At 46.5% G+C, this 22,963-nt stretch overlaps 1 protein-coding gene across 1 annotated transcript; it reads right to left on the bottom strand.

The window, feature by feature from the left end:
- Positions 1–1,062: 1,062 nt before the first annotated feature.
- On the bottom strand, positions 1,063–17,074 carry SLC30A2 (solute carrier family 30 member 2). Its single transcript, XM_069078831.1, has 8 exons — positions 16,783–17,074; positions 15,269–15,489; positions 14,874–15,020; positions 13,755–13,908; positions 10,935–11,115; positions 3,918–4,023; positions 2,016–2,150; positions 1,063–1,594 (listed from the first exon to the last, which is right to left on the bottom strand). Exons 1-8 carry the CDS (start codon positions 16,830–16,832, stop codon positions 1,449–1,451), a joined length of 1,140 nt encoding a protein of 379 aa, XP_068934932.1. The 5' UTR covers positions 16,833–17,074; the 3' UTR covers positions 1,063–1,448.
- Positions 17,075–22,963: the final 5,889 nt, after the last annotated feature.

Here is a 22,963-nt window from a genome sequence, read left to right as displayed (position 1 = left end):
GGGCACTGATAACTGAAGTCACAGGACCTGGGTTTGAAACCCACCTCTGATGCTTTCTGCTTATGTGGGGTTCTGGGCAAGTCCCTTCTCTGGCCCTTAGTTTCCTCACCTGTAAAATGGGTCTTCACTAGATGGCCTCTGAGGTGCCTTCCAGCTGTGTGACTTTGAGAATGTTCCTTTTTAGTTCTGGGCCCCAGGTTCTCCTGTCAATGGAAAGGGTTGGACTACCTGGTCTCTGAGGTGGTCTCTAGCTCTAAAACTCGAATTCAATGAAAGGGCCTATAGCTGGGGAAACTGAGGCATAGGAAGGCTACTTGAAATGCCCTAAGAGGCTCAGAAATCTCCCATTTGGGGCCTGTGTCTGTCCCTCTAGGCACCTCTAATGGGGATGTGAGGGGGTAGATTGCCTAAGCCCATCATTTCCCATTAGGTCTTTCTTAAATATAATTTGTCTTTTGAGAGGGAGGAAAAACAAAAAGGATTATGGGAATGTGCCTAGTACAGAAAATTATGAGACAGCCTTGGACCCAGCAGCAGGAAGGTGGGAGAAGCTGGGAGCAAGTCCCTTCCTTCTCTTCCCCTTTCTCTCCTCACCTCAGCCTCAGCACCAGCCCTTGCAGCCAAGTTCAAAGTCAGAGTAGTGGTAGACCTACATGTTTCAACTCTATTCTCAGAACATCCAACTAATTCCTGTGAGAACCTGAAAAGGCCTCAGCCTGAAAGGGCCAGGTCTTCCATTGCATCCTGGGCCATCTCCAGTCCTCCTGATGGACATCTGACCACTAGACCCAGATGGCTCTGGGGGAGAAAGTGAGGATGGTAATCTTGCACAGCCCTCCCTCACTTAAATCCAAGTCAACTGCAAATCGTGTCAGCATTCCCTTCGAGACCTAAGGACAAACACAACAAGCCCTCCCACCAGAGGTAGGAGAAGAACCTTCCCAAGCCAACTTGGGGGCACAGATAGGGCTCCAGAGCCAGCCTTAGACAAAGGGCCACCTGCAAGTATATGGGGCAAGCTTTCTTCACCATTAACATAAAGAGTCTGGAACTTTGCAAGTGAAGGAAAGAAGTCATCATGTATTAGAAATGATCTAGAGTCCTGCACTGGCACTTTCAGTGAGCCAAGGGGAGCCAACCAGGGAGCACTGTTGGCAGAGGTGGTCCTAAGTGAGAGGCTGGCCCAGCTCGGCTCAGTTCAGACAGTAAATCCAGTATGGTCCAAGGTCCCAAAAAGGGGTGAGGGTCCTGGATGTGCCTAAATTTATATATATATATATATAAAAAGGAACGTAGGAATGGGTCGAGTCCTGGCGAGGGGCCCTGGGGGTCTGGGAAAAGCACGAAGCATTTGCCCTCTTCTTCGCCACCCCCGGTCCCATACACTTCTCATCACTGAGATTCCAGGCATCTCTGGGATGGGCAGCAGCTCAGGGGAGGAACGAGGCTCAGTCAGAGGGGCCTCGGCATTCCTGACAATCTCTCATGTCCTCTGAATAATCCTCTATCTGGATGGTGGTCGTATGGAAATGGAACATTCCCTGGAGCCGAGATCTGGCCTCCTTCAGCACAGCCTGGGCATCTGCCTCCTGGGCTAGGGAGGCACGGAAGGGTGGAGAGACCATGTGTCATTTATCTCCTTCACCACTGGCCCCTACCCCGCAAGCCCTCACATTCCAGTGAGGGAGAGGTGCTCTCATCCCAATGCCCCCTATCCCTAACCATGTCCCCTTCTGGTCCATTCCCTGATCTGAGTCTGGGCCCTGACTCAGCTGCTGGTCCTGGTCATCATTTTCATCCAAATACCAGTAATAGCCTTCCAATCCTCTTCTGGGACCTGTCTTTGTCCCCAGCCTCTGGCCCTGCCCCCATCACCAGGACTATCCTCAGCTGCACCCCAAACTCTATCCCTACCACTGTTACCTTTCCCATCTCTCCTCAGCCCTGTTCAGTCCAAACCCCAACCCTGAGTTACAGGAATGAACAGCCCCAGCCCCGGCTAGGTGGCTTCTTACCAATGGCGATGTGGACAGAGAGTACAGGCTGGGCTACAGTCAGGGCCCAGATATGCAGGCTGTGTAGGGCTGCCACCCCTTCCACGGAGAGCAGCAGGTCTCTGACTGCGGTGAAATCCACCCCCTTGGGGGTTGCTAAGGATAATCAGGGAAAGAGGATGAGAGATTTATTCCTCTTCTGCCCCACCCTCTTCTACCCCTGGGATCACAAGCCCAGCGAGGAGGACCTGGCAGGTCTGAGAATTCATCCTTCCCACCCAGCTCTCTGGGAGAAGCTGAGAGCATCTATGTCTATGTGACGACGAAGGAGATGTCAGTGGTTAGAGTACAATGTCCCTGGGACCAATGCTCAAGGGCTGCTTCAGGACCCAGTTTCATATATTATCAGAGCCCTTGGAGACCATTGAGCCCAATTCCCTCCCCCCTCTCCCCACCTTAAATGTGCAGAATCTAGGGGCCATTGGTTCTCAAAGGGGATAGAGAGTACTAGGCCTGGAGTCAGGAAGACCTGAGTTCAAATGTGGCCTCAGAAACTTAGTAACTGTGTGACCCTGGGCAAGTCACTTCACCCTGTTTGCCTCAGTTTCCTCATCTGTAAAATGAGCCAGAGAAGGAAATAACAAACCGCTCCAGTTTCTTTGCCCAGAAAACTCCAAATGGGGTCATGAAGAGACCGGCGTGACTGAAAACAACTGAACAGGGCCCATGAGGAGGAAGTGATTTGCTCAAAGTAACACAGCAAGTCAAGGTATTCCTCAGAATAATGCCTTGGCACTTTACTTTTCACTGCTTCAGTCAGTTAACTTCATTCAAAGATGATTGCTTTACTGGCAATCCATTCCCACCTGTAGGAAAACAGCTCAATGTCTGTGCCTCACTGGTAAGGAGTAGCGTGGTATGTCACCTGCAACCCAGGAGGAAGGGCACTGGGCCATGAAGAGAGGCCCAGGTTCTGTTCCTTGACTCTGACTGTGACTTGCTGTCTGTACAATGGGATGTGTGACCTTTGCCCTTCCCTCTCCCTGGGAGAAGGTAAAGATGAGAGAGTTCCTAGGCAAGGAGTTTCTGAAGCCAATCCGACAAGTGTGCCCCTCTTACAGCTCAGAGTAGGGGAAATCTCCCAAAAACAGGAAAGAGGGGTGCAAGAGACATTTCTAATTCCAGGAACTGCCCTGGCTGGCTAGAGCTCAGCAGTGCTGGGGTAGGGCTTGGGGTTTGGAAAAAGTACAGAGCCAAGGAGCCCGGCCAAAGCCCAAACCCAGCTCACACAAAAGTGTAGGAAGCCCTGACGCCTACCAGCCCTTAGCCGAGAACCCCTTCTTTTTGGGTGAACACAAGCAGGACAAAAAACTCATAGAGGCTCAAGGCTAGAAGGAACCTTAGAACACAATAGCAGAGCTAGAAAGAACTTTTTAGATCACAATTTTCTCAATGCACAGTTAAGGCAGCTGAGGTCCATACCCCAGTAACATACACCAGATGGAACAATGAATTTGTGGCAAAGCTGAGCCTCCATTTGATAGTTGGGTGGCTCAGTGGATAGAGAGCTGGGCCTGGAGTCAGTTCAAATGAGGCGTTATTGTGAGACCCTGGGTAAGTCACTTAACCTCTGTTTGCCTTAACCCACTGGAGAAGGAAATGGCAAACTAGGATCTTTGCCAAAAAAAAAAACCCAAAAACCCATGGATGATATTGATGCACTCTGGGCCATGGGATCACAAAGAGTCAGGCAAGACTGAACAACAGAAAGTCTTCTTATACAATGGTGGGCATCAGGGGAATCCTCAGACCGGGGCACATCCCATGGGGTGGGCCCTTCCTCCAAGCCATAGTTCCTTCATCTCTCACTTCCCAGTGACTCAAGGGGCCCCCTGCTCTCTGGGTTAGGGTAAAGAAGTTTACCTTCCATCAGCACCAGAACCACATCCCTCAAGATGGTCAGAGTGGTACCCAGAACTAAGATGGAGAAGAGGAAGGTACAGATGGGGTCCACATACTTGTACTCAGGCTAGTGGGAGAAAAAAGACCACAGATTAAAAGGGACTTCAGTGGCCATATAGCCCAACTTCCTCACTTTATAGATGAGGAAACTGAGGCCTAGGGAATCAAGTATGGAGAGTATCTGAGGTGGGATTGAAACCCAGCTCTTCTGACTCCTGAACCAGCACCTTACCTTTAGACAGTAGCTGAGGCTTCCATGCTGACACAGAAGCAAAGACTTCACCCTCAACTAGTCTTGTAAATAAATGCCTTGTCCACCATCCTTCCCTGCCACTAAGGGACAGCCAAAAAAATGACTATTTTGAACTGGAGAGCCTTTCCACCTGCCTAGCCCTGGGCCCGGCTCACCTCAGCTAGGGGAGCGACTTTCTTTGGCCTGGAGAAGGGTGTGTGCATCAGGGCCTCCTTTTGCCCTCCTATCCCCACTCCTCCCCACACCCATTTCCAAGCATTTGAAAGGATGTAACTGGGAAAAGAAAAGAGTTCTGTTCTGCCTCCCTTGTCCCAGGGGCTGAACTAGGAATTAGAATAATACACCAACAGCTTTATAGCACTTTAAGGCTATCAAAGTACCTTTATAGCAACTAACCTAGGAAGCAGGCCCTTGGAGGAGAAAGGGCTGGTTAGACCACAGCACTAATCCTGGTCAAGATCAAGGCTTCCAGGTGGTTCATAGTAAGAGCACTTTACCTGGAGTTAGGAAGATATATAATTAGATCCAGGCCCAAACATAGATTAGCTGTGTGACTGTGGGCAAGTCACTTAACTTTTACCTGCCCCAGTCTTCTCATCTGTAAAATGGGGATCATAAGAGCATCTGCTTCCCAGTGTTGTTCTTAAGGTCAAATAAGATGGAATTCGTAAAGGCCCAGGCACACGGTAGCTGTCTAACACATACTTGTTTCATCCCTTCTTTCCTTGGAAAAACCTTCCAAAGAAAACACAGGGACCAGAGTCTTGTAGACTCCAAATCTGGTATAAAGACACCAGATATGGAGTCATTCAGTGGACAAGCACTTATTAAGTGCCTACTTTGTTCCCAGCACTGGGTTAAGTGCTACAGATGCCAAGAAAGAACAAAATGAGTCCCTGCCCTCGAGGAGGTTACATTCTATTGGGAGGGACAACATGCACACACATGGGTGTGTGTATACAAATTACATGCAAAGTGACTGTAGAACAGGGGTTCATCAGCCTTTTTGATTGAATGGTGAAGTCTATGAATTCCTCCAAGAAATGTTTTTAAATGCACAAAATAAAATCCATAAGATTACAAAGGAAATGATGATATTGATGTGCAGGTATCCAAATGAAAAGAACAAAACAAGCTCATGGACATCGTTAGAAGGCAAGGCTCAAGGGGTAGGGAGACAGGAAATTGAAGCCAAGTAAAACAAGCATTTATTATGAACTTGTTATGTGCCAGGCACTGTGCCAAGCACTATAAAGGGGCCAAAGACAGCCCCCTTCCCTCAGGAGCTCCCATTCTACCACCCGAGACAACGTGCATATGATTCTGCACAAACAAGCCATGGACAAGACAGATTGGACAACATGGACAAGATAAACAAGCTCGGAAGGCACTTAAATTAAAAGGGACTGACAGAGGGTTCTTTGCAGGAGGGATTTTAACTAGGACCTGAAGGAAGTCTGGGAAGCCAGGAGGTGGAGACGAGGATTGGTGAAATTTCAGGCATGAAAGGACAGCCAATGCAAAGAGACAGAGACAGGATATGAGACACCCTGTGCAAGATACAGTCTCGACTCAGTATACATAGATGACTAAGCTGGACAGAGGAATAAGAGGCAAGAAGGTTAAAAAGGTAGCAATGTCAAAATGAAGAACCTTCAAAGCTAAACAGGTCTTTTATATTTGATGCTGGAGGTAACAGGAAGCCACTGGAATTTATTGTGGGGGTGGAGGGTAGAACTGACATGGTTAGGCCTATAACTGAGGGAAATGATTTTGGCAGCACTGTGGGGGATGGACTGAAGGATGGACATGAAGCTATTTCAGTAGCCCAAGTGTAAGGAGATAAGGGTACTAGAGTCAGGAAGACTCAAATCCAGTCTCAGACCTTTACTAACTGGATGACCCTGGGCAAGTCACTTCACCCTGTTTGCCTCAGTTTCCTCATCTGTAAAATGAACTGGAGAAGGAAATGGCAAACCACTCCAGCATCTTTGCCAAGAAAACAACAAATGGGGCATGACGAGTCAAATACGACTGGAGAAAACTAAACAACTACAACAATACTCCCTCTCAGAGTTGTTGTGAAGATCAAATGAGATAATAATTGTAAAGGGCTTAGCACAGTGCCTGGAGCATAGTGGGCACTATATAAATGGTATAAATTACCATCATCATCATGGGCCTGCACCAGTGTTGTAGCAGTGCAAGTTCAGACCAGGGGCCTTATCTAAGAGATGTTGAGGAGGCAGAAATGTCAAGATTTGGCAACTGATTGAATGTGTGGATTGAGTGCGAGGGAAGATGATTCCATGGCTGTGGACCTGGCAGGAAGGTGGGAAGATTGGAAGAGGAATGAGTTTGGCGGGATGGGAGAGATAATGAGCTCTGCTTTCGGTGTTCTGAGTGTGACATGCCCTCTAAGAAGTTAGTAGTGAAGGACCAGAGCTTAGAGCTGGATAAATAGATCTAGGAATCATTTACATAAATGATAATTATTGAACCCAAGGAGTTGTACCAAGAGTACACAGAGTGAAAACACAAAAGGGCCCAGGAGAGAGCTCTGGGGCATATTCTGCGTTTATTGGGTAGGACAGAGAAGATGATCCAGTGGTCAGACAGGGAGAAAAACCCAGAGTAAGAGAACACGGCTTCAAAACATGGTTTTGCTACTTCTTACCTATGAGACCACGGATAAGGGGAAAGAGGAAGGAAGAGCTTCAGCTACTATGTGCCAGGCATTGTGTGAAGTGTTTTAAAAAACCAAATATAATTAAGTCATTTAATTTCTCTGGGTCTCAGTTTCTTCATCTATAAAATCAATGTATGGGATCAGATGGCCTCTAAGGCCTTTTCAGCCCTAAAACCTAAGTTTCTATTAGGGTAAGGACATTAAAATTCAGAGAAATCAAGTGAATTTTCCACAGTCACAAGCTGATAACTGTCTAAAGTAGAATCTGAACCAAAGTCTCCTGTACAAGCTAAGTTTTCAACTCTGGTGTCCTAACCCCAGGATCAGCATTCTTTTAACCATAGCAGCTGCCACCCAGAAGGGGGGTGAGGCATGCAGGATGCTCTAGGGAGACAGACAGCAGCTTCAGATCAAAGGGAAACTTTCTATCAATTTGATCTCCCCCAAATGGAAGGGGCTGCCTCAGAAAATATCCCTTATCACTGGAGGAAGAGGCTGGGTGATCACTTGTCTATTACATTAGAAGGGTGGGGGTCTTGCTCTGATGTAGGTTGACCCAGGATATTGATCTCTGAGGTCCCCCTCAAGTCTGAGATTCTGGTGTTCTGAGGAACCCATTCCCAATCTTGATTCCCAAATACTGGCCTTCCCCACTGAACCAGCAAATAAATAAATAAACAAATGAATGAATAGGTAGACATAGTCCGTACTGGTCAGGCCAGAGTCAGAGTGAATGAGTCCGGGCTCTGAAAGACCAATCTTGCACACAGAGCAGTAATAATGGAACTCTTCACACCTTTTCCCATTCTGGGGCACATCTTTAGGAATATCTGAAGAATAAATAAATTTGTATCAGGGAGTACTACTAGTGGGCAGGACATTCCTAACTTAGGGTTTCTTTCCCCTCCCCCACATTGTTCATGAACCTATCAGTGCCAAATATGCCTTTGTTTCCTCAAGATCACTTGCTCGGAGTATGTGCTCCTAAAGAGAGGCCAATGAGGTGGAGGAAACAAAAATACTGGGACTAGTCAGGAAGACTGCAATTCAAATTTCATCTCTGCCACTTGTATGAGCTATGTCATCCTGGACAAGTCATTTCATCTTCCACGTGAAGCCTTCTGATCCCCTACAAATGCTAGGCCCTCCCCATTCCCCTACCCCATTATTTCATCATATATACACACAATATTGCATATGCTTCCATATATACTTGTTATATACGTGTATGTATACACACACACACACACACACTTACACATGTTGTCCCCCTCCTACAGAATGTAAGCTTCTTGAGGGCAGGAACTGTTTCATTTTTGTCTATCACCAGCACCTTGGACAGCGTCTGGCACACAGCGAATTTAAAAAACTGCTTATTGAACCAACTGATTGTTATATTTCAAGCAATTTCCTAGGACTTATTGGGTCAGAGACGGGCTGTGAACTGAAGATCTATCCACTATGGCACACTGTCTCTATTTTGGGCCATATACACTGAAGAAATGACTTTGAGAGAAAAAAGGTAGTTGACATGGAAGGTCAGGAACAATGGGAGAGAGGGGAAAGCTTCTGGATTAGGAATTAGGAAACCAGGATTCTTTCTGGGGGGGGGGGGGAAGGCAGGGCAATTGAGGTTAAGTGACTTGCCCAAGGTCACACAGCTAGTTTTGTGTTAAGTGTCTGAGGTCACATTTGAACTCAGGTCCTCTTGACTCCAGGGTGAGTGCTCTGTTCACTGTGCCACCTAGCCACCCCAAGGAAACCAGGATTCTAATCCTGGCTTTACAATTTACTAGCTGTGTAACCTTGGACAGGTCACTTCTGCCCTCTCTGGGCCCTGCTTTTCTCAATTCAGCCCAACAAATGTTCAGTTCTTACCATGTGTGAGGCACTGTGCTGAGCACTAGGGAAATAGTTCCTACTCTCAAGGAGCTTATCTTCTACCAGATAATAGCGAATATGACCTATTCATAGGCAAGTATAATAAAAGGTAGAGAGTCATGGGATAAAAAGGACATCTAAAGTTCTCTTGGGGCAGCTAGATAGAGTGAGCACAGTCTATGGAGTGCCAGACCTGGAGGCAGGAAGACTTCATCTTCCTAAATCCAAATCCAGCCTCAGACACTTATTAGCTGTGTGACCCTGGGCAAGCCACTTTACCTTGTTTGTCTCAGTTTCCTCATTTGTAAAACTGCAGAAGGAAATGGCAAACCACTCCAGTGTCTTTGCAAAGAAAACCTCAAATGGGGTCATGAAAAGTTGAACGTGACTGAAAACAACTGACCAACAAAAAAAGTGCTCTTGGAAAAAAAATTGAGGGAAATTATTCATAGTAATTGCCATTTATAGAGCACTTTAAACTTTGCAAAACACTTTACCACCATCTTCTAAGACTCACCACAACTCTGGGAGGTTAGTTACTATAGGTATTATGCCTATTTTATAAATGAGAAAACTGAGGGTCAGAGAGGTTAGGTGTCTTGCTCAGGGTCACACAACTAATAAGTATTCAAGACAGGATTGGAATCCAGGTCTTGCTCTGTCCAGTACTCTGTTCATTACTGAGAAACAGAGAGGGCTTCATGGAGGATATGTCCTTTAGGCTAAGCCTTAAAGGAAGATTAGGATTCTGCAAGGCAAAGATGAAAGAAATCTTTCCTAGGCCTTCTGAAGCTCTGCAAACTTACGGTCATGGACTAGATGGTTTGTAAGGTTCCCTCTTGCCCAGATATTTTATGGGTATGTTTATGATTTGAAAATTATCTGATCTTCAGCAAGTCACTCCCTCTTTCTGGTACAGCATGCTCACCATGGGCAGCATCTATGTTGGCTCTGCCCCAGTTCACTTCTTTCCAGAAGTCACTGGCCTCCCTCAGGGCAGGGTCTTAGCTCTAAGTTTCTGGAGCTGAGAAATGACATTGTATTTATTGGGAGACCCATCCATCATCTCTTCTCAAAGCTTTACTTCTGAATGATAATCTCTCCCACGAAGACAGCTCTTCAAAGGGTTTTCACTGCCCATGATCTCATTTGACCTGCCCTACTGTAGCAGCAAGCACCCCAAGCGTCCTCAGGGTGGCTGCCCATACAGGTTCTTGGATCTGCAGGGGTCTGGAATCTGTCCTGCAGACAGAATGAATACTGTCCACTGGTGAAGGACAGTGCTGTTGTTGCAGGGGTCTGGGAACCTTTCTGTTGGTTCAGAAGCCCTGAAGAAGGATTTTCTGGTTGTATGTTTACAGAAATCCTGGGAGAGGGTTTTGCTAATGTTTTCAGGGGTTCTAGGACTGTTCTACAGACAGAGGATGAATTAATGAAGAGACTGGCAATGTATCTTGTGGCCTTGCTAAGCCTTGTCTCCCCAGGAACTAAGATTGCTGAGAACTTGTCTGGTGTCAAGATGAAGAAAAGACCTCCATTTGGGTATTAAGTGCTGTGCTTAAACTTGATGTAACTCTGGGGTAGATTCAATTGTGATCCAGGGGTGGGGAACTTTTGACCTTTTTGTGTTCTATGGTTGAACAAGTGAATGTATTTTACTTATGTTTGGAAACTAATCTCCATTTGAGAAGAGGGGCTTTGTGGTGGACTAAATGAAGGCACAGCCTAGGGGTGGAGTAGTACTTAGAACAGGGACTTTGTAATTGATTGAATGAATGGAAGGTCCTGGGGTGGGGTAGTCCTTGGAGATTATTTAATCACATTTAGTAAATGCTGTATTTGGAATGATGTCATGTTTTGACCTTCTCTGTTCTTGGTTTGTCACTGAATAAAATGGAGAGCACCTATGCTGGTATTCTGAACCTTGGGAAGTTGCCTTTCCTTGGCATTATATTACACCTACCCATATCCCTAAAAGGAAGACAGGGCAGTTATTGTCATCCACCTTTTACAGAAGAGGAAATGAAGTCCAGAGAGATTAAGGAACTTGGTTAGGCTTACCACTAGTTAAATGGTAGAGCTGAAGCTCATATTCACATCTCCTTTCAGTTCAGAAAAGGCATTCATTCCTACCTTGAGCTTATACTCCCCTTACCTTGTAGTAGAGGATATAGGCGGCCACTAGGACACCCAGGCTCTGCAGTAGATCCCCAACCACATGGATAAAGGCTGCTCGGACACTGGGGTTCTGCTCCTCCTGCTTTGAACTGGTCTCGTGACTGTGTCCATGACTATGCCCATGGCCATGGCCAGACTGGTGAAGAGTAAACCCCATTCTAGCAAAGAGAAGAGAGAATCAGGCAGAATCCTGAGCACCAGTGTTAGCCTCTATTTTCAGAATTGTCTTATGACCCCCTAAACTCTGCAGGGACCTCTGGGAAAGGGAGGGTGGGAACTTTAGGGGGTCATGGCTCAAAGCCCAATTAAGGTTCTATTCTCAGCACAGCCTGTATCAACTAGATCTGGAGAGCCAATTCAATAGGTTGGTAGCACAAAAAAAAAATACCAGATTCACTGCCCCCACAATTCCCTGCTCTACCACCAGGAATTTCACTTTTGGAGAATCCTAGTATCAAAGAATTATAGAATCTAACTAGCTTAAACGAAATGGGAAATTTAGATGTTGAAGGGGCAGAGGAAAGATGCCTATGCTTGTTTTCTGTCGATAGAATCGTAAATTGATCTAAGCATTTCAGAAAACAATTTGAAATCACACAAGGAAAGTTACTGAATTGTTCATATTCTTTGATGCAGAAATTCCTTTCCTGGGACTGGATTCCATCCCCCACCCTCCACCACCAAGGAGGTAATGACCAAGAGAAGCATTATTTTGGATAACAAAAAGCTACCAACAAAATATAGTTCTGACCACTGAGGAACAGTTGGAACAGACTGTAGTAGATGAGGGTTATTGTGAATATAATTAGATCACCAAGAATAATGACTATGAGGAATTCAGAATAATGCGGGAAGCCTTGTATGAAGTGATGCAGAGGGAGGAAAGAGCCAGAGGACTGATAAATACAATGGTTCCAACAATGTCAATAAAGACATCTTTGAAACACAGCTGAACTCAGGTCAGCTACAAAGACCAATGCTGGCATAATATCATTAAAGTTAAAGGGTACATGAGCTTCCTTTCTGTTGACAATCAGTAAACCATAAAAGTGAAAAGTGACACATACTAGCAGTTGCAATCAGGATATACTGTTTAACTCTTTTGGGAGGGGAATGTGCTTTATTGTGGGATGTGATGAAGATGTAGCATTTGGATACTGGTTAGGACATAGCAAAATGTACCTATTTAAAAAAGAATACAGAAAGAGGGGGGGGGAAAGGAAGGAAGAGAGGAGAGAAGAGAAGAGGAAGGGGAGAGGGGAGAAGGGGGAAAGAGAACAGGGGAGAGAGGGGAAGAGAGTAGAGGAAGATGGAGATGGAGAAGAAGAGGGAGAGACAGAGTCAGAGACAGAGAATCAGACCCTGTTCCAGGGAAGGAGTTATTCTGTTTTTCCTCTTTGTGTAACTAGCACCTCGCACGGTGTGGACACTTAATCGACACTGAATTGTTGAATCGTACTTTTTAATCCTATCAATCATAAAACCTGAGAGCTGGAAAAATAATAAATGGCTAGCTAGAGCTTTAAGATTTGCAAAGCACTTTCCACAGATGATTTCATTCCATCTTCATAGCGACTCTGGGAGCTGGAGGACCAACAGGTTCATTTTATGGAGGAGGAAACTGAGGCTAGATTGGGATAAATGATTTGAGCAAGGTCACAGTTGAGTCAGCGGCAGAGCTACATCTGGAACCGAGGTCTCCTGACTCTTGGTCTCTATTTCTGCCTACTTTCTATCAACTGTGGGAGGGCAAGAATCGTTCTTTATGGAAGCAGTATTTTCTCCCTCGGCACAGCAGGTATTAATGTTTGTTGAAGGAATGTGAGATCAGTTTTATGCAACCTAGCTGGGAGCAAGTAAGGTATATGTAAAGAGCTTTGTAAACCTTAAAGCTTTATATAAATGTGAGCTATTATTATTATTATTAAAATTTAGGATTAGATTCTCTTTATTTTTTTTGAGGCAACAGGGGTTAAGTGACTTGCCCAGGGTCACATAGTTAGTAAGTCTGAGGCTGGATTTGAACTCAGGTCCTCCTGACTCTAGGGCTGGTGTTCTATCCACTACTCAGGATTAGATTCTTAAAAATATTCAGACATTAAGAAAAATCAGTTCTTGTCCCATAACCTAAAAAACAGACTAGACCTAGAATTGGAAGGAGCCTCAAAGACTACCTAATCCAACCACCTCATTTTACAATTGAGGCGACTGAGGCTCACATGCCCATAGTCAAAAAGGTGTAAGTGGCATAGGTGGGGTTGGATGTCCAATCCTCTGCCTTCAGATCGAGGCCTTTCTCCACTGTAACACACCATCTCTCCAGATGAGATGCTCTCCCTCCCCAGAGCTGGCTAAGACCACTAACTGTCTGGCTTCATGCCAAGTGTTCCAGGCAGCCCTTTGGGAAAGGACTGCTGGCTAGAAGTATAGGGATGGACCTAGAGAAGGTGGATCCTACCTGAAATGTATTCCCTTAAGGGTGGACTTCTCCATTGGCCCCAGGTTATGAAGTAGGGTCTATAAGAAAGAAACGAATCCCAGGAATAGGGAAAGTTCACAGCCAGATGCAGAGAGCTATGGAACTGAAAGTGACCCCAGAATGGAAAGTCCAGAGTTCGCGGCTAAGTATTGGCCAATTTTTTCTAGAAAGCTCCAGCACACGTAAAGTGGGAGGAATCTGTCTCTTCAACATGTGGGGGAACTTGCCCTTCCATTTTCCCTCCCAAAAAAGCAGGTATCAGTGACTGATGGATTGATTGGATGGAGAAGGCGGTAGAGTGGCAGACCCCAGACTCACATGATATTCACTGCCACAGCACAGCCTGAAGTGATCAGCATAGCCCCACCTTCAATCTCATAGTCTCCAGAGATCAGACGCTGCACGGCCAGGTATACCAGGACTCCAGTCACCACCCAGATGGACAGCACAGACAGCAGTGCTCCCAAGATCTCTGAAAAGCAAACCCCATCCCAAACACTAACAATTAATGAACAAATGAGGGTAGGGAGCGGGTTCCTTTAAAACAGAATGAAGACAGTTTAAAATGGGGCCCATTGGCTGAGACCAAGCACCAGAAATGAGTCCTATCACTTTGTACTGCTTACAGATGATACATAAAATTGTTGTTGATAGGAGGAACTTTAAAACTTATTAAAATTAAGTGGTCATCTGAGATTAGAACCCAGAATCTCAAAACTGAAAGAGTCAGAATCTAGAATGTTAGAACATGAATGCAGAGAACATTACAACACAGAATGTTAGAGCTAGAAGGGTTCTTGACTATCTTCTTGTCCAACTCCATCATTTTATAGATGGGGGAACTGATACTTTGTCAAGTCATATGCACTATGGGAGCTTGTGAATTAATATACACATTAAGAAAGGATACCTGAAGAGAAGGGGCGTGGCAGCTCCCCCAAGGACCAAATTCAAGATACTATGATAATAAGTCTCTGAGCCACTTCCCTACCTGGCTTTGAACAGTCCACTCAGCTACCTCCCCTCAAAAATGCAGAAACACAGTTAATCTTACATTCATTTGGTCTTGTGGGGCACTGTTACTCCAAACACGGGAGTTCTTCCTCCTTGTCAGATGAGACTCCCCAAGGGTAAAGGTCAAGTCTGCTATCTGACTATGGGTGATTCACTCCTCCTTGCTAGGCTTCATCTCTAACATTCTCTTTTTTAAGGTGACTTCCAGCTCTGATCTACTCTGTTCTAAGATCTCTCTCAGCTCTGACAGTCTATGTTCTAAGGTTCTTTATTCTAACTATATTGTTCTGTGCCTCTATGATGCCTTCCTTCCTCTGGGTCCCATTCCTACCCCCTGGGCCCAGCACAAAGTTCTGCCCACTGGAAGTGCCCTGGGGACGGATAGGCTAACCAATGCTAAAGCCCCAACTGAGTGTCCCTTACCTGCTCGATGCCAGCCAAAGCTCATGGTCTTGGTTGCTGGCCGGGAAGACATCCAGAGAGAGAAGAGGCTGATGAGCATGCTGGCAAAGTCAGTAAGCAGGTGAGCTGCATCTGTCATGACAGCCAAGCTGTGGGCCAGGTAACCCCCTGCAGGGCCAGAGGAATGGGGTCAAGGAGACACTTTGTTGGGCCTGAATGCCTAGAACCTTTGATTGCTCCTCTCATCCTGCCACTTGAGGGTAGCTCTTAACCTAGCTGGTTAACATGGGGCTCCAGTGAAATCCAACCTAATGGACATCTACTTAAAAGGGTTATTTCCTCTCTCCCCTCCCTATTGCTTTCTTCCATCAGCACAGATGGCAGAACCTGTCCAAGAAGCCCACTTTGTTCCTTACCCACAACTTCTCCGATTATGAAGACAAGGCAGATGATGGATGCTACATATAGCTGTCGCCGGGCTCTCTCCTTCTGACGGTCATAAGGGTCACTGAGGCCCTGCTGAGCATGGCAGTGCTGATTGCTCTGGGAGTCGAGTCCAATGGCCTGCAGATTCAGACCAGGCTCAGGCAAGGGAGTTGGGCTGGCCCCATTCTGCCAAGGAGCTTCAGAGTATGACCTGGGTAGAGAATAAGCACCCCATCCTATTCCATCCCCAAGGGTTGGAATACTTGGGATGAATGAATTAATGAGCAATTGTTAAAACTCTTACTATGTGCTTACCGGGTTCAGTACTAGGAATACACATGGTAAAGCAGAGACAGTCTCCTTTTTGAAAGGGCTCACATTCTAAGGGGACCAGGGAGACAATATGATAAGGGAAGCAGCATGTTGGGGAGGAGAGAAGGTCACAAAGTGGCAGCACTGAAGGACTGATCCTCTAGTTGAAAGAAGGAAGTCAAGGAAAAGAGAGGGGAAGAAACAGAATCTAGGTTTCTAATGTGCTATCTATCACCATCTACATCATCCTGTGGAACCAAGTCTTGTCCCTTAGTTCATTCCTTTGTAAAATGAGAGAGAGAGAGAGAGAGAGAGAGAGAGAGAGAGAGAGAGAGAGAGAGAGAGAGAGAATATGAATGTTAGATTGTCTTTAAAATCTTTTCAGACTTTGACATTATACATTTTTAAGGGTCAGTCAAAGGCTAAAATTTATGGTTCTGGGATTCTGTGATTGTGCCTGAGTGGGTGAGTGGGACAGGGGGAAAAGAGGACTAACAAACTGGCTTCCTCCACTGGGGTGGATGTAAGGCAATATGGTACCCTTCCTCACCAGAGTTAACAGGGTTCTGCCCCAAGAGAAAACCCCTCAGGGGACGAGGCCACTGCTGCAATCTCTCACTCCCCACCCGCACAGGAAACGGCAAGGGACCACAGATTAAAGTGATTCTCCCCCAGCCTTCTCCCCACACCCCAGACATCTGGTGACTTGAAGGCAAAGCAGACAGAGGCACTGAAGCGGGGAGGCCAGAGTGCAGATGGGGGGGGGGGGACTCACCACCTACCTCTCATCCTTAGGTGGGGGAGGGAAGGAGAGGGTGTAGCACCTACATCCTGTCTTCCCCCACTCCTCTCCCTTCTGCTCTCCCTCTCTCTGTCTCTCTCTCTCAACCCCTCCCGGAGCCTGCCCCGAACACTTTTCCCAGCCGCCTCTGGAAGTTTCTGTCATTTTGTCTCTTACTGAGCTGCCGGCGCCTAACCCACGGGAAAAACCAGGGGGTGCGTGGGGATGGTGCAGTGCACACCTCCCCTGACCACTGACACCCGACACCAGCCTTAAAACTGTGGCTGTTGGTCAGCTGAGGACCAAGAGGCGGGCCAGGGCAGGATGAGAAGCAGCCTGAGGAGAGGTGGGGAGAGTGCGTCCTCCACCCCCACCCCTTCCACCCCAGGCGCTCCTCTGCTCCTGATTTACCGGGCTCCAGGTTTGACGTCCAACAGGTACCCCTTCTCCGTGGGCTCCATGCGCCCTCGGCGCCCCACTCGTGACCCCTAGAAGCCCTACTCGGGAAGTTCGCCGTGCGCGTGCGTGCCCCTGGCCCCCCGGGCCGAATCCCAAGTGGGCCAGTTCGCGCAGGACGCTCCTCCCGTCTCAACAGCTGCCTCCCGCGTCCCGCGCCCGCTCGGCTTTATCCCCGGAGGGTACTGCTCGTGAAACCTCTGCAGCCGGCGCGTCGTGTGCAAAGACCCGCGGGGGGGAGGGGTGTATAGGGTGGGGTGGGGGACGTGAGGTGTAGGGGGACCGGCTGCAAAGAGCGCCTTGACCGCGCCTGGACCGCCGTGTGCACTACTCTAGGGCTAGTACCTGCAGGTACTGCAGCCCGGGACGCAGCGGGGGAGGAGGGAAGGGAGGGGATAGAGGGGGAAGGGTTGTGGGAGTGGGGAAGGGAGCCAGCGTCGCCCGGATTCACCTAACTCAAAACTGGGCTCCTAAGAGAGAGAGACGGCAAAAACCACAGGCTTGGGAAGGGTTGTCCCAGGTACCTAGAAGGGAGGGGGCAGGGAAAGCTCTGGTCAGGGTTGAGAGAAGGAGTAAGGACTTCCAGGGACCCTTGGGAAAGGAATGGAACAGTTCTGACCAGGAGCCTTGAGAGAACTGAATGACCCCTGCCTAAAGCAGGTCCAGATAAACTGATGTGCCTTTCCCCCACTCTAGGCGGGTTCACCAAAAAAGTACATTGAGTTTGGGTTTGTTTTTTTCTTTAGGTAGGACTCAGACTTTCAATTTCTCTAAAGGCTCAGGCTAGGGGAAGGTGGGGTCCCTGAAAGTGAGGACCCATGTCACCCCCATCAGATAAGGAGAGAAGCTGGATCTCCCTGCTCAGATCAATTGCCCCCACCCCTCCCAAACATACCTGGGAACTGTCTCTTCTGTCCTCTGCACCTAGCTTCATCCACCTGGGATAGAATCTTGTTCCCCAGGGGCCATTAAATACGGAAAGGGTAGGACTGACTTAGCAGCCTAGGCATCTGCTTTGGGGGTGGGAGCTCCTTCCTTCTAGTGCCCCATGTGGAAATCTAGGACCGAAGATGTTATCTCCTACCTCTTAGTAAGTTCATCAGGCCCAGGGCCTAAGGAAGGGACCACATCAGGCCCTCCGATGCAGTCCATCAGTTCCATCAGTTCTGTGGAAGTGAGCTTATGGGGGAGTTGGATGGAGGAGAGGCAGGCTGGGGACAAAACAGTGCAAGGACATGCCGAACTGGGAACTGGGAGTGTCAGGCCCCAGCTGGGGAGCTCAGCCAGCCTGGTCACAAACACTAGAGGCCAAACCTTGTGAACCAAATGCTCTGGAGAGCAGGAGGGGAAAAAGCTACAGGTTTGCTCCACTACAAGCTTCCAGTTCATTGGATTGAGCTTCTCCTAAACTGGCCTGTTTGGAGCCTTTTAGAGCAAATGTTCCTTAGAGGGTGGGTTTGGAAGAGGATAAGGTGCTGATCATCTGGGTGGCTATGGGGTAGACCCTCCTGCTTAGCATGGAAAGGACCCCAGGGCCCCCACCCTACCATGGTCTACTTGGACATTCAGGAAGCAGCATCAGTACCACTGGCATCTTCTCATCATCCGCCATTAGAGACCATCAATAGGTAGGTAGAGTAGCAGTGGGATAGGGAGAGGGGTGCAGGCCTGTGGCCCACACAGCTACCTGGGAGAAGGCAGGGGGAGGTCTCTTTCCACTATTTTAATCCCTCTGCTTTCTCTTCCTTCCTTCCCGACTTTCCCTCTCTATCCTCCAGATATATAATAGAAGCTTGAATGATTCCACACCCTCAGAATTTCTAACTAATATCAGATGATGTGTGACTATTTGGAGGATTCCTTTAAATCCAATACCTTGAATCTATGCAGTGCAACAATGTTAGGATGTGGAGTGAGGAGAAACCTGGGTTCAAATTCTGCCCTATACACTTACAAAAAGGCAAGTCCCTTAATGTTCTCTCAATCTGCTAGGTGTTGAAAATGGGAAGAGGAAGGGCAACTAGGTGGCACAGTGAATAGAGCACCAGCCCTGGAGTTAGGAGTACCTGAGTTCAAATCTAGCCTCAGACACTTAACATTTAACTAGCTGTGTGACCTTGGGCAAGTCACTTAACCCCAATTGCCCTCCAAAAAAAGCAAAAAATAAAAAAAAAAAGTGGGTAGGGGGCCGGGTCTGGAGTCAGGAAGACCTGAGTTTAAATCCAGCCTCAGAACTAGCTATGTGACCCTGGGCAAGTCACTAACCCTGTTTGCCTCAGTTTCCTCATCTGGAAAATGAACTGGAGAAGGAAATGGCAAACCACTCTAGTATCTTTGCCAAGAAAACCCCAAATGGGGTCATGAAGAATTGGACACAAGTGAACAGCAAGAGGAAAAGCAGAATAATGATACCTGTGGTGTCTGGGCATAAGAATCTTTTTCACAGAAGCCTGAGGTTCTATTTATTAATTCTATCTTGAGTGAAAAGGCTTTGCATCTGCACTGATCACAGAGGTGGTTTGGTTTAATAAGCAGCGTGTTGTAGTAATTGCTTGCATTTTTAAGACACTGAAGTTTGTTAAATCCTATAATTATGCTATTTATTCTTTGGGAATGGGGAGGAATGCTGGGGGAAATTTTGGCAATGTAAAAACTCCTCAGTAACATTTATTTAAAAGAAAATGATGTTGTGAGAAAACTCACAACAATTTGGGAGTAGGAGAGAGTGCAAGTGTTATTATTCCCATTTCACAGATGACAAAGCTGAAACCCAGTTGAGTGACTTGTCCATGATCACACGGCTAGGAAGGAATTTGACCCAGGAGTCCTTCCTTGAAGTCTGGCACTCCAGCAGCTGGACCATTGCCTCCAGTTATGCCTCCAGTGTTGAGGTCTGAAGATTTTGGGGACACAATGTGGTTCAGTAGAAAAGGCTCTGAATTGGGTCCAAGGACCTGGGTCCAAATCCACTTGTGTGGCCTCCTTGGTCAAGTAAGTTCAATTCTGTAGACCTCAGTTTCCCTATTTGCAAAATAAAGAGTTTGGAATTTCTGGCCTCTGAAGTTCCTTTTATTTATTCATCTATGATCATGTAATTCCTGGGTTTACATCAGCTTTGATACTCAGGAGCCCTAGGAAGCTGATGGCCAAATCCCTTCATCTCTCTGGGCCTCAATTTCCTCAAATGTAAAATGGGGGATAATGATGCTAATATATTACCTATCTCACTTGTTGTGAGGGAAGAGCTTTTGCAAACCTTAAAATGCCTTTGGAAATATAGGTTGTTATCTACAGGGCTGTCATATGGAAGAGAGATTAAATTTGTTCTTCCTGGCCCCAGAGTGTCCTCGGGGAGTTGGGAGAAATCAAGTAGAAATTGCTGAGAGGCTGAGTTCAGGTTAATCCATATAAGGGGGAAGGGGACCATCTCTATTCATCTTGATCTATATCTGGCCACTAGACCCAGATGGCTCTGGAAGAGAAAGTGAGGCGGGTGACTTTGCACAGCCTTCCCTCATTTGAATTCAATTCCTTTGCATATCATGGCATCACCTTCCTGATTCCATGATCCTCTTCTAGAAAGAAGGACAAATAACAACAAGGAGGGAAGAGTGGATCGTTGGTTAAGAGGATTAAATATGAGGGGTAGCTAGGTGGCACAGTGGATGGAGTCAGGAGGATCTGAGTTCAAATTTGACCTCAGACACTAGATGTGTGACCCTGGGCAAGTCACTTAACCTTGATTGCTTTAGGGAAAAAAAGAGGATTGAACTTGGAGTTGGAAAAACCTGATTCCAGTTCCTGCATCTGATTGAGTGTTCCTGAGCAAGTCATTTAACTTCTCAATTTTCCTTTAAAATGGGGATAATAATAGCACATATCTCATATCTCCTGTTGTGAGAATAAAATGAGGTAACATCTGTAAAATATGTTGTAAACCTTAAAGCACTATATAAATGTGGCTCTTATTCCTAGCAATCAGAGCTATGGGCCACGCACACGAAGGTGGATTTCTCTAATGGGAAATCTTCAAGCAGAAACAAAAGACCACTTGTCAGGGATGTTGTCACAAGCACTCTTGTTTATCTGATCAGTGATAAGAAGCCACAAGGACTTATGAGACCTTATTTTACAGAGGAGGAAACTGAGTCCCATAAAGGTAAAGTGAATTTGCCAAAATCACCCAGATAGCAAGTAAGGTTGTTCCAAAGGTTGGAGAAAACAATGTTCTTTCAGTAGGAAGACCTAGATTCAAGTTCTACCCTCTGAAACTTACTAGTTGTGTGACCCTGAGCAAGTTACCTTCCCTGTCCTGGCACCAATTTCCCCTCGGTAAAATGGAAATGAAAATAATATCTTTACACACTTTCATTCATAAAACTCTTGCAAGGAAAGCCCTTTGTAAGTGCTGTAGACCTGTGAGCTCAACTTGAGAGCAAGGGCTGTGTCTCCATTGGTCTCCTTTGCATCAGGTGCCTGATGAATTGATGAGTTGTATTTCCTCTAACTGAGGACAGGTGTAACAAGAAAAATGTAGGGTTGGGGATATACCTTAAGGAAAGGCAGGTGTGCACTCAGGGACCCCTCAGCATGACGTCTGCTGCACAAGACACTGACATGATCCACTCGTTGGGGTAGTGACTGCTTGGATTTTGTCTTTGTATCTGCAGCACCTGGCAGAGTGATTCTCAGGGATGTCATACGTGCTCTGTCCCCATTTCCTGTGCATGGGTCTTATCTTTCCAACCAGACTATAAGCTATAGTGAGCAGGCAATTAAGTCAACAAGCATGTATTAAGTATGTGTGTAAGAATGTGTCAGGCCTATAGTGCTAGATCACTAGGGATACCAAAAAAAAAAAGGGGGGGTGGGGGGGGAGGCCCTGCTCTCAGGCGGCTTCTAGTCTAATGGAGGAGACAACATGGAAATAACTATGTATAAACTCACACACACTCTCTCATTCTCTTTGTTTCTTTCATTCTCTTATTCTTTCTCATTCTCTTTCTGAATTTCCTCTTTCTCTCATTCTCATTTTTTTTCTTATTTTCTCTCAGTGTTTCTTTCATTCTCATTCTCTGTGTGTGTATGTATGTGTATATATATATATATGTATGTATACACACACACATACTCACACCTACATGCAGGGTAAAGTGGAGACAAATAAGGACGGCATTAAGATTAAGGAGTGCCAGGAATAGCTTCTTACAGAAGGTGGGATTTCAGGTGAGATTTGAAGGAAAGCAAGAGGTACAGATGAGGAGAGAAAGAATTCCAGGCAGGGGGGTTGGCCCCAGAAAATGCTCAATTCAGGAGATTAGGAGGAACAGCAAAGGAGCCCAGGGACACTGAGTCTTAGAGTATATGGAGATGCAAGGTATAAGAAGACTAGAGATATAGGAAGGGACTGGGTTATGAATGGAGGATTTTATAATTAATGCTGATGTTGATAAGGAGCTGCTGGAGTTTGTGGAATAAGAGTATAACAAGGTCTGGTTTGCAATTTAGGAAGATTAATTTGACAGCTTGAGTGGGAGATGGGTGGGAGAAGCCTTGAGGTGGGGAGGCTAAGCAGCAGGTTATTGAAATAACCCAGGTGTGAGGTGATGAGGGCCTGTCCCTGGGTGGTAGAAGTGTCAGGAGAGATGTTACAGAGGTGGCAGGACTTGGCATATGCTTGGATATGGGGGGTGAGAGAGTGAGGGTTTGAGGATGACACCTCAAAACTGAGGAGCCTGGATGACTGAGAGGATGGTAGTACCCTGGAAGGGGGAGGTGGGGAGATTTAGAGGAAAAGTGTTCAGTTTTGGACATGTTGAGTTTAAGACGTCCACAATGCATTTGGTTTAAGACACATTATGGGCAATAGGAGATGCAAGACTGGAGGTAAGGAGAGAGGGTAGGGCTGGGCAGATAGGTCTGAGATTCATCTGAGTAAAGATGACAATTGAGGATAATTCTTTTCTACTGACATCTTGGAGATATCAACACAGATTATCTGTTATTTGTTACTGAGCAACTCAGCTTTTTCCATTGTAGGATTCCCTGATGACATCCTTTATCCCCCATCTCATGTGTAATCCCTTATTTGTAATGTCCTATAACCTGTTCATGACTACCATACTCCCTACCCCCA

This window comes from Petaurus breviceps, unplaced genomic scaffold (assembly GCF_028583685.1).
Source record: "Petaurus breviceps papuanus isolate PSGF00001 unplaced genomic scaffold, PetGlider_PUasm1.0 91041, whole genome shotgun sequence".
NCBI classification, from domain to species: Eukaryota; Metazoa; Chordata; class Mammalia; order Diprotodontia; family Petauridae; genus Petaurus; species Petaurus breviceps.
Note: the sequence above shows the minus strand (reverse complement) of the source record. Positions and strands in the feature narration are given on the sequence as shown.